The following is a 12723-nucleotide window of genomic DNA, read 5'->3' on the forward strand; positions in this document are numbered from 1 at the left end:
ACACGTGATTTTAAAATCAACCTTGTCATCCCTGCATCCATCTACGTCATCCTGGTTGTACATGTTGATTCACTTAGTTGACTGACGAATGAATGAGTTTATCTGTTATGTTCGCATAGTGGTACGTTGTATATTCGGACAGATTTTAATAGTTCATTCTTACCCACAGTTCATGCATTGGGTTTGATAAGATGTTCTGAGCTTCTTTTTATCCATTGTTCAAATATTGTTGAAGCGTGGACATGTCCATTAACTTTTCCTAACCTAATAAGATTTGTTAGGTTACAGCATTAGCTGGTGATCCCATATTTGCTCTAAAAACAAAAAAAATAAAAATCATGATAGTATGACTTACCCCAAATACCCCGAGACTTCTACTGTAGTAGATTCTCTCGTGTGTTTTTGTAGATTTTTTTTGGGTGGGAGAGGACAGTATCAATGCTTCAATCTCGTTATAGGTTGGAGGCGGCATCGGTTTTGTTTGTTTGTTTCCCACACTGATGGGCGACTGGTTAGCACATCTGCCTCACAGTTCTGAGGACTTGGGTTCAAATCCCAGCCTTCCCTGTGTGAAGTTTGCATATTTTCCCCATACCTGTGTGGGTGTTCTACTCCGGTTTCCTCACACATTCCCAAAACATGAATGCTAGGTTAATTGAAGACTCTAAATTGTCCATAGGGGTGAATGTGATTGCAAGTGTTTTTTTGTTTCTATGTGCCCTGCGATTGGCTGGCGACCAGTTCAGGTTGTAGTCCGTCTCTCGCCCGAAGATAGCTGGGATAGGCTCCAGCTCGCCCGCGACCCTGGTAATGATAAGCAATATGAGAGATGAATGGATGGATGAATGTTTACAAAACTATCCCTTGAGTTCACATTTAAGCCATGTCACTCAGCTGATGACGGCTTTTTTTCTTTTCTTGGGTTGGGGGTGTCAGAATACAACAAAAGGCGCGCAATGACACTGATGTTATCACGCTTTTTAAATTATTATTATTATTATTTTTTTTAAACACATTTGCATACGGGTGTTATCCTCCCACAGACAGGTGGCGCTGTTTGGAGTACTGTTTGACTGAAGCGGCGTCTCTCACAGCGGTGCTCTACGCGAGGAAACGTTAAATAGAAAGTGGAAGAATTATCTTTCTTGGTTGACACAACAACGTACGCTTTTTTATCGAAGGTAATGTAAACATGCTGTCACTGGCTGCAGTAACTTTGTTTTATACTATGTGTTAAGATTCTGAAAACCTTGACACTCATGTTCGTACACTAGCATGCTAGCTTAGCTTAGATATTGCAGATTCATTGTTAAGCTAGCTAGCTGTCACACAGATACTAAATGTGCGGTAATGCGTGTTAAAAGGTACGATCAGTGGAGTCATGTACATTCGCTATTCAGCAAATGTGTCAAGATTATAACCACAGATATAATCATGCTCGAGCTAAGTCCGCAAGCAAGTTCAAATGATTTGACTAATCACATTCTTTTGACTGACCGTTCAATTGCTATTTGCAGGGTTGTTAGTTCCTTGCTCACGACAAAATGGTAGGTTACATCATCATATGTATTTGTTAGTTGTGCAATTGTTTGTCTAATTTCTGTTCCTGCTTGATGTTAGTCTCGCAGGTATGATTCCCGGACAACCATATTTTCCCCTGAAGGCAAGTCTTGTTTCTCTCTGTATAATAATAATAATAGTTGATGTACAAGACAGCATGTCTGATTAGTGGCTAAAACGTCTGTCTCACAGTTCTGAGGTTTGGGGTTTGAATTTCGGGTCCAGCCTTCCTGTCTACAGTTGATATTTAGTTTCCTCTCTTGATATTCTGCATTAGCTGTGATATTGAGTCTGTTTGTAAAAAAATAATAAAATCTCTGCGCTTTCTAGGTCGGTTGTATCAGGTGGAATACGCAATGGAAGCAATTGGCCACGCGGGAACCTGTCTTGGGATTCTGGCAAACGATGGAGTGCTGCTCGCAGCAGAGAGACGCAACATCCACAAACTGTTGGATGAGGTCTTTTTCTCTGAAAAGATCTACAAGCTCAATGAGTCAGTGCATGAGCACCCATTGTTCACCACTGTGTTGTATGTACATGACAGAGAGAAGTATATAACTGATGTGATTTTTACATTTTTTCAGAGACATGGCTTGCAGTGTCGCAGGGATCACATCAGATGCTAATGTACTGACAAATGAACTTCGCCTAATTGCGCAGAGGTAAGGCTCAGAGGACGCTCGGGTTATGTTTAACCTCCATGTAGCATTTTTTAAAAAACTTTTGTTATACTTCTTTTAAGTCTGAAACACTGTTTTGAGCCGTGGAAATGTTTTCCTCTACAGATATTTATTGCAGTACCAGGAGCCAATCCCCTGTGAGCAGTTGGTGACAGCACTGTGTGACATCAAGCAGGCCTACACTCAATTTGGAGGTAGGAAACCTGATCAGAGAATCATGTGTGCCATCATGGACCTGAAGGATTACACCAGGCTCTGTCATTGTACAGCTTGTGTCCTAATTGTACGAAACAGGGTACAGTAAGCCACCGCATATTCACTCTTCACGTGGAATTTAGCTCCAGTTGTTAGCTAAAAAACGAACCTATTTGCTTTCTTTTTTTTCTTTCTGACATTCCCTTAGAAAGTGCCAAATAGAAATAAATTGGATTTGGTGTCAAGCAAGTATATTGGGGTGGAGCTAAGTTTAGCATGGGTTTTTTGCGAAAGTCGAGGAGCGTGACAGAGAGAGTGATGAAGTGCTGCACAAGTAAATAATAAGATACTAAATTTTACAGTCCTTTTAGGTTGCCTGGGCCTGACTCTGTCCCCCATAGGCTGAAAGCTTTTTCTTACCATGTTATACATATTTAATGGTGTATGCTTTTGATGTTTTGATTGTGTAGACAGACGTGTGTGTGTGTGTGTGTGTGTGTATACATGATGGATAGATGTATTTGGATTACATCAGGTGTGCATTGACATGTTTTAGGTGATTTCTCTGTTTACGCTGCAGTCTTGCATTGGCAGATTCATTTGAATCAAATTTGAAAGAGGTCCGATTCTGATGTGGGTATCTGGTTACATGTTTTTTTTCTCTTTACGCTGCAATGATGAATCTTTGAATTGTGCCACTTGGTAGCAAAATACCTTGTAGAGTAAATCCCAATTTAATTGCTTGATGACCTGCTTATTGTCATATTCAGCCATGTTTATTGTTCAGGTCAGCTTCTATCCCTATAGTCCGTTTGAGGTCAGACTGATATATAGAGGGAGACCATATAGGTTTTTAAAAAAATATATATATATTTAACCCCTCCCCACACACTTTAACCTTATTAAAACATAATTAAATGCAATAAAACACACTTTTAAAAGTGTTCCTTACACCTGTTTTCATTCTCTTGCTTGCGCAGTTATCCAAATAAGAGGCAAAGCATATTTGCTTCAAGCCGTTTATTTGTTACTCCCAATTGAAGTTTATTGTTAAACTGACACATAAAACAAAAGATAATTAAAAATTCTATTAGAGGATTTTTATAATCAATCGTTTCTAGTCGACTTTACATCAGCCGATAATTAGCATTTATGATGATCGGCTTTATTGTCATAATTCGTCGATCCGATCGATGATGTCATTGATCGGCTCCGCAAAAGACATTTACTCCGCGTCGCAATCATGTACAGTATATTTGAATCCAAAAGCTAGTTTATTTTTAACCTTGTTGTGTCTTTTCACGTAATACTGTAAATATCTGACCACCAATAAAGTTATTAAAAAAACAAAAGACGTTGGCTGTGTGGGACAGACAACACGTTTGAGACAGACATGTTATGTGTAGATCAGACTACAAGACCAATTTGGCCTTTCACAATTGTACTATGTTAGACCACTAATAAAATCCACTAATAAAATCTTGATACCACCGCATCCCATTTTTTTACAATCGCTGGGCTTCATCTTGTCAACTCAAACGCGACTGGATACACTCGTTACCATGGTGACGACAACAATAATGGATCGTGCCGTGTTTTTATAGGAACAAAATGGGGGAAAACGTGTGGTGGTGGTCACTGGTGCTCGGGAGAGGACGTTTGTTTAAGGCTTGCTTGAAATATGTTCACGTACTTTTAATACGATACGGCTTGCAAGCAGGCAACAAAACGTTATGTAGCCTAGCAAGCTAGTGCTAGCTCTAACGGTTGTTAGCGATCATGCAGGCGTTCTGTCGAATCGTGCTCTAAAGTTTTGGTGTGTGTGAAGTAATTTAATTACAGTGAGTTAACACCCATTTTTTTCTGTCATGTTGTAATGTTGGTTTGACCTGACTGATTAGTTATACATGATCTGACTAGAGTAGTCATTTCTAATCCTTGAAAATGAATCAACAGATTAATCGATTATTAAAATAATCGGTAGTAGACATGTAATGATTTACTTTCCTCATCTTGTTTACAGGTAGTGTCATCTTTTGTTGTCTTCCTATAGTATTTTGTTACCTTTTCACTCTCTTGTTGTTTCTGTCACGTCCCTTTAAAAACATTGTTCGACTGCATGACTGTAATTCTCAATAAATAGCCACCAGATTAAAAAGAAACCACAGTGGCATCTTAAAAAGTCCACTGTGACGCATCAGACAGATACAGATCCTCCATTGTACATTTACACCAAAATGTTCAACCAAACTAGGCTTTACACGATCAGGATTTTTGGGGCCGATCAGCGAGTTTAAAAAAAACGATCACCGATCCGATCACAAGATGGAAGAGTCTGTATTTAAATGACCTGTTCATTTACTGTATATACTTGTGTACTGAATTGCTAATTTTTTTTTATTTACAATAAATAATGTATCTTTGTTCCTCTCTTTATGCCAGTAAGGCATAGTGACAGACAGAACAAATTAATGGTCTTCTATTAGATGGCAGGAAGTAAATATAGTAATTAATCTATGCACTTTTTGTGACATTTTTGTTTGTTGGTGTGCCGTGAGATTTTTCAATTGTAAAATATGTTCCGTGGCTCCATAAAGGTTGGAAATCACTGCTCTAGTCAGATCATGTATTCTAATCAGTCAGGTCAAACCAACATTATAACATGACAGAAACAATTGGGTGTTAACTTACTGTAAATAAATTACTTTATTTTTAATTAAATTCACCCACACCGAAACTTTAGAGCATGATTCGACAGAACGGCGACATGTTTATGTCCAACCGTTCGTGCTAGCAGTAGCTAGCTAGTTTACATAACATTTTATTACCTGGTTGTGAGCCGTATCATATTAAAAGTACGTGAACATACCTCAAGCAAGCCTTAAACGAACGTCCTCTACTATCCCGAGCACCGGTGACCACCAACACACGTTTCCCCCCCATTTTGTCCGTATAACACTGTTGGCGCACACCGCTCTTGTTGTCGTCGCCACGGTAACGACTGTATCCGGTCGCCTTTGAGTTGACAAGATAAAGCCCAATGATTGTAAAAAAACGGGATGTGGTGATATCGGAATACAAGATTTTATTGCAGTAGTCTAGTGCAATCGTGAAAGAGCAAATTTGTCTTGTAGTTTGATCCGGCCGGGCATTATGTGTTGCCTGTCTCAAGACGTGTTGTCTGTCCCACACCTCTGACGTTTTTTCTTTTCTTTTCTTTTTCTTTTTTATTTTTTTTAGATAACTTAATTGGCCGTCAAATATTTACAGTACTACGTCAAAAGACACGCGACAAGGCAAAAAATAAACTAGCTTTTGGATTCAAATATACTGTGCACGCGGCAACGCGGAGTAAATTTCTTTTGCGTCATTGATCGGCTTGGCGAATTATGACATTAAAGCCGATCAGCATAAATTGCTAAATATCAGCCGATACCAATCAGACCGATAAAATCGGTGTAAAGTCTAAACCAAAATATATAATTTCGTTCAATGAAAGTCCGCAAGCTAAATATCAACTTAGAATGTGAAACGCCATCGATGGAATTAGAATTGATGTTACAGTAATTATAAACCAGTTCAAACAACTGCAAAACTGCATGAGAACTGGGAAACTCATAAAAACAGGGCATACAACAATACTCACAGCCATATATTCTCTCTGCTCTGTGACAACAACGAATGTTACTGGAGCTAACTTGGGTATTAGCTTTGTGTCTTCTTCCTCTTCCTCTTAATTCCGCTGCATCTCTTACAGTAGACCTCAGTGCTGTGGTAGTACACTGAAGGCGCACAACTCTAAATTCAGACTTGTAGAACTATTAAAAAAAAACAAAAAAAACGAATTAATTCCATGCGAGCCATCTCAGAAAGCACAATGCTCAGTGTCAGCCATTTGAGAACATTTTGACTGATTTTTCAAGACCCACAGAATATTCTGTTGTATTATTTTATATATAGACTGAATCTACCCAGTGAAAAACAGACTCCCGTCTTTTACCAGGAAAAAAAGGGTCATTTCTACCAATTTCCCTTCTTTAGTAGTAATCAGCAGTAGAATATAGGTAGGTTTTACTAAATCACCATTTCTCCCAGAAATGGGAGAAAATATTTTTTTAAATGGAACAATATGAAGCTCGCCGGCACGGTGGACGACAAGTTGGCACGTCTGCCTCACAGTTCTGGGGACCGGGGTTCAAATCCCGGCCCCGTCTGTGTGGAGTTTGCATGTTCTCCCCGTGCCTGGGTGGATTTTCTCCGGGCACTCTGGTTTCCTCCCACATCCCAAAAAATGTGTCCAAATTTGTCTGAATTTCTGTATTTTAAAGATTTTGTCAAGAACATTACTGCGGGACAGTTATTGCAGTATATTATGTAATAGGATAAAAATAATTCTGCATACTGTTCAATTGCAGAACACAGTCATTACTATTTAATCGTTAATAAATTATGGCCTCAATATTTATTTTATTATTTTTATTGCATCAACATTGTAAGGGCGTACGCAGTTGCAGCCTGAATCAAAGTATATGAAATTTTGTTGTTGCGGGGATGGGCTTTATTTGCAACACTGTACTGTACATTAGTTCCTAACAGAGGACACTCTTTGGCTCGCTAGCTTATTCCTGGTTGCCATTGCTGCACCTGGTGCCACAATACACACACGCACCAAGCATTATCTCTTCCTCAGTAGCGTACCTGCACCCCACGCATGATTTGTGCAAACACACTTAAGTACCCTGTCACATTGATGTCAGACACTGCCCGTAACAATGGTGTGACCCGTTATATATATGACCAGCATGCGATCTACCAATTCTACCTTCGATCGCGATCGACGTATTGGGCACCCCTGCTTTAGAGGCACTCTATACATGGCGAATGTGGTCTGCGTCATGTCCGAAATCCCTGTTGTACTTTGTCACATTTATAACACACACATACGTCGTGAAATGTATGCATATATATTATCTGTTCAAGTGTAAAATGTGTCAATTTGACCGACTATGTCAACAGGAATACGACTACGATACGATAGGAATACGATTTCCTGGTTGCGATTTGTGGGTGGCAGAGAAAAGTTTGCTCTTGATTCTAAAATGGTGCATTGGTACCCTTTGCTAGTGTTTTTTGTTCATTTTCTTTATCTGCATGTCTGAGATTGTCACTTCAACACCCTGAGAGCTTCCTTAACCCTATGAAAAAACGTGGAAAATATAAAAATACGTTGTTGGCACTAAACGTTTGGATTTTATCAAATGTATTAAGTTTTTGGCACTGAAAGACTTGACAAACACGAAAGTGTCGCATGTCTGAAATGTTGTTAAGGTGAATGTTTGCAAGTAGTATTAAAAAACACAATAGCAGAGGCATGAACTATAAAGCACAATATAACCGGGGGAAGCGGTATTCTCAAACAGCTATTTTCATATAGATTTATTTTGTCATCTATGAATTCCATTCACAGGCAAGAGGCCATTTGGTGTCTCTCTCTTGTACATGGGCTGGGACAAACACTATGGCTTCCAGCTGTACCAAAGTGACCCAAGTGGTAACTATGGAGGCTGGAAAGCAACATGCATCGGCAACAACAGCGCTGTAAGCTCTGACTGCAATATTTAGGACTGGCATCCGTCACAGAGTTGAAGAGTCCGATACAGTGACATCACGTTAATATTAAATTACCCTATTTATGCCTTTGTTTGTTTTTGTCTTCGACCTCAGGCCGCAGTGTCCATGTTGAAGCAGGACTACAAAGAGGGAGAGATGGCTCTGTCCTCGGCTTTGGCTCTGGCTGTCAAAGTTCTCAACAAAACTATGGATGTCAGCAAGCTTTCTGCAGAGAAAGGTGAGCTCAAATCACCCATGCCCGGAATGTACATCGTATACCGTGTCCTGCATACAAGATGGTTTCACGTTTGTTTCAGTGGAGATTGCCACCCTGACACGGGAGGATGGCAAAACAAACATCAAGGTGTTGAAACAAAAAGAGGTCGAAGAGCTGATCAAGAGACACGAGGCTGAGGAGGCTAAGGCTGAGAAAGACAAAAAGGAGAAGGAGCAGAAAGAAAAGGATAAATAAACAAATTCACACATCTTTATGTAGATAACTGTTACTTTGTCTTTTACATTAAAAGTTTGGAAAGTGGTGATATTGTGGTCTACTTCCTATTTGTGAAATCATGCATCCTTGATAAATGCGGGGGAAATATTCTCACGCCGTTTAATCAATCGCAACTGGACTGTTGTGGTCGTCATAGAAGACGTTTCGCCCCTCATCCGAGCAGGCAGCGACCACTGAGCAGATGCATGTCACAACACAGATGGGAAAACTCATGTCGAGACTCAGCCGTCTACCTGCACCTCCAAGAGAAAAAGCACTCTTGATTGTTTAAAGGAGGAGTAAGAGAGGCCACCTCCCTTAACAGAGCAGGTAGGTTACGCTACCCATCTCCCATTTAAAATGCTGTCCATTCCAAAGAGATGCGCCCTCATTCGACGTTAGACAGCTTCACTACCAATTTACGACTGAATGGAATATTAATAGTGTTTCCAACTAATGACTCTTGAGAACGGACAGGACATCCGCCAGGCTGTCCTTTTTTTGCATTCCAAAAGAAAGAATACCGTATGTGGTTTTGGGGTGTGCCTCCATTTTAGAGGGGAAATAGTTGAGTTTCTCCACACCAACTCAGGCTAGTCTGTCCTAACTAAGCCTTGTTGCATTAACTGATGAAGCTTGCTTAGATGAGAGGCGAAGCGTCTTCGCCTCTCAAGCGTCTTCTTTCAGATGCATCCGGGAGATGGGTTACAACTGTCTCGTTCTGTGGGTCAAGCTACTTCTGAGCCTGAGCCAATGTAGGAAGCGTCTCAACTGGGCCAAGGAGAAGAAGAATGTGACTGTTGGCCAGTGGTCCAAGATCCTCTTTTCCGATGAAAGTAAAGTGTGTCTTTCGTTCGGGACTCAAGGTCCAAGGGTTTGGAGGAAGACTGGTGAAGAACAGAACCCAAGCTGCTTGAGGTCCAGTGTGAAATATCCACAGTCCGTTATGATTTGGGGTGCAATGTCCAGTGCAGGTGTTGGTAAACTCTGCTTTCTTAAATCCAAGGTCTCCACAACAGTCTACCAGAATGTTTTAGAGGACTCCATGATTCCTTCTGCTGAGGATCTGTATGGAGATGCAGATTTCATCTTGCAGCAGGACCTGGCCCGTGCCCATACCGTCAGAAGTACCAAAACCTGGTTTGATGCCCATGCCATCACAGTGGTTGACTCGCTAGCCAACTTGCCTGATCTAAACCCCATTGAGAATCGATGGGGTATTACCAAGAGGAAAATGAGGGGCACCAGACCCCAAAACGAAGAAGGACTGACAGCGTGTATCAAGGAAATCTGGGCTTTCAGAACTCCAAGGCAATGCAGCAGGCTGATTGCGTCAATGCCACAGCGCATCAAGGCAGTGATTAAACCAAAGGGATTCCCAAGTATTCAATACTTGAACATATTGTTTTGAAAGTACCATATTTTGATTGATTTAATGGGAATTTCTTTCTTTTTTTTCCCTACAAAACCTGAGAAGTAAATGGTGGTTTCTTCACAGTATTCTAAATTTTTGAATTCCTAATTTCGTGATGATGTAAAAAGAAACAAATAAATACTTGGAATAGTTTAAATTGTGGGCCCTGAATCTATAATCTATGAAAGTTTAACTTTTTTGAATGGAATTATGGGGAAAAACTTTTGCATGATATTCAAATTTTTTGGAAAGGGTCTGCATACACCAGTTTCTTCCCAATGGGATCATTTACACTTGTCAGAACATTAAAAAAAGACCCTGACCGTTGCATGCCAATTTTAAATGTGTCGTGTGTTCTATTTACCACATGATGGCGATAGTGTTCAGACAGATGTAATCCTGTTAAAATGGTTCAGGTCCGTAGATGTCATGGATACAACTTTGCTGAGACTTTCTATATGCAATTTATGACAGAAACAAAAAATCGTAATAATTGGAGAGGTTATGAAAAAACACATTGAATAAATAGAAATATCCTTACCCTTTATTAAAATGCAAAAATGTCATTAAAAATCTAAATATTGTTTCTTTACGCTCGAGGCATAACAAATTGCTTTTTATTGAAGATGAGAACAGAAAAAACTAAATATGTGATTAACTTTCCTACCTGCAGGGTGCAGTTAATTATAACATCCAGATTAACTAAAAACAAAAGCTGTTGCTAAAGTTAAGCACTCTTAAAATCACTCTCACAACAGACTGTGATGTGACTAAATGAACACGTTTCTGTGAGAAGAAACTCAAAAGTGTTGTAGTAAAGCAATAAAGCTTGACATAACTCGGACTCGATGGCAGTAATTGAAAACTTTCTTTTATTTGATGCCAGTTTTTGCTTTGAGGTCTTACGCGGCCTGTAAATCAACAGCGCTAATTCATTGAAAGGCCTGAGGCAGTGAGGTCATGGTGTTCACATGAGCTTTAGTGGGAGGATCTTGGCATGTTGCGAGTGACCAGAGGCCCCCCCATACCTCCTCAGCACGGACCACCCCATCCTTTGCTATTTCAGACCAATTGTGTAAAAATGTAACAGTCATGCTGACTTTCATTTTGGGAAAGCTCGCTCTCGTTGAGGTGGCTCGCTGACTGGCTCCTCCTTTTCTGAAATACAAGGCCCGCAACTGTACACTGTGATGAAGCAGTTTTGGAGTGTGGGGCATCCTGTTGTATTGTAAACACAGAACCCCCCGCCCCCCAAAAATCGTTGGAATGTCTGTGCAGAGGGAGCTGGAGAGCAAGGTCAGCCGGAGGCCAAGACAGGTGGTATACATCAGAATCAAGGCTGACATCTCAGCATTAACTTATCCAAACAAGCGGCAGGCACTATGTTGTCTCACTGGCATTGGGAGGAGATAGAGCGAGGAAGAGTGAAATGAAAGAGAAGGGGGAGGAGTGGGGACAAGGCAGACAGGAACGTGTGGGAGTGCCCCCACAATGCCATGCAATCATCTCACCATCTCCTCTTCAGTCTCACAGGAGAAAAAAAAACACTTAGAAGACCCACCAATTCTTTTTCCAGTTTTTTTTCTTTTTTTTATAGAAAATTGAAAGTTCAAGTCCAATGAATAGCTTGCTATGGTACAAACTAAGATACAGTAAGTGGTGCACTTCCAGATGTTGAATAAAACTAACAAACAAATAATTGCTGTGTTCTAAGACGTTTGACGGGTAGTGCTATCTAAATGTGTGACTAACTTTGTTTGACCCGTAGTGCTACCGGCACTGCAACTAAACAACCGCAGCTACCGGTAGTTCTACCGGGTCAAACGTTTCAGAACACCACTTTTTTTTTTTCTTTAAAATTGATAGTCAAGTCGTTCAAGTCCAATGATAAGCCTCACCGTTATGGGAGCTCCCACAACGGAGTTGGGAAGAACTTTCTGATGACTATTTGATTTCCATTTTAGAGATAATGCCAAGAGTGTGCTCAGCTGTTATATCTGTGCAATTTGCCTACTTGAACGAGCCAGACGTTCACCTTACATTTTTGTTTGTAGATTGAGTCCATGAGATCTTTTGTAATTTGAATAGTGAATTTGTTCTGTGCTTGCATTTCAGAGTAAAATGAGAACTTGAACTGCATAACTTTGAATTTTAAGAAAGCTGAAAAAACTAGGGGATTCTAAAAGTTTTGACCGGTAGTGTAGGTATCCATTATTTATATTTTTTAGACATTCAAAGGGGATGCACCTCAACTACTGTACATTTTTGAGCCTACGACAATGACACTGTTGACACATAAAATTCATTTAGTTGTAGTTAGTTACAGATCGCATTGTAAAACTGCTTCACATGAACACGTTTGTTTGCCCCTCTAACAAACACTGAAGGTCACCTTGCAAGTAAAACAATAAGAAAAAAACAAAAATCATAATGTGAATGAGACACTGTGCTCAATAACTAACAGTGAATAAAACACTACAATGTCTGTAAATTAAAAGTTATCAAATCATCAGACTGAATATGCTAGAATTATACACAACACAATAATAAATAAATCAAGCATCCAAGAAAACACTCGAGTACTTAATGAAGTGTCTTGATTCCTGCTCGGTGGAAAACCAGGTTTACGCATTGTGAATGTAAGGTTGGATTGATATTAGGTGTTTTTGCCGTGGTGCTGTGCGGCTTCTCTTGTGACTCACTCAGGGACCTCCCATCCATGGATCGTTTTTAAGGTCAACAAGCAAACTTGACTCCTAAACAGTGGAGGG

At 40.1% G+C, this 12723-nt stretch overlaps 1 protein-coding gene across 1 annotated transcript; it reads left to right on the top strand.

Annotated features, from left to right (window-relative positions):
- The first annotated feature begins 1068 nt into the window (after positions 1-1068).
- Positions 1069-8587, top strand: psma4 (proteasome 20S subunit alpha 4). The gene is made up of 9 exons (XM_061670347.1): positions 1069-1181; positions 1518-1547; positions 1621-1663; positions 1891-2053; positions 2145-2222; positions 2346-2434; positions 7903-8033; positions 8160-8283; positions 8363-8587. Exons 2-9 carry the CDS (start codon positions 1545-1547, stop codon positions 8515-8517), a joined length of 786 nt encoding a protein of 261 aa, XP_061526331.1. The 5' UTR covers positions 1069-1181; positions 1518-1544; the 3' UTR covers positions 8518-8587.
- Positions 8588-12723: the final 4136 nt, after the last annotated feature.

The sequence above is a fragment of the Phycodurus eques genome, chromosome 2, assembly GCF_024500275.1.
Source record: "Phycodurus eques isolate BA_2022a chromosome 2, UOR_Pequ_1.1, whole genome shotgun sequence".
NCBI lineage: Eukaryota > Metazoa > Chordata > Actinopteri > Syngnathiformes > Syngnathidae > Phycodurus > Phycodurus eques.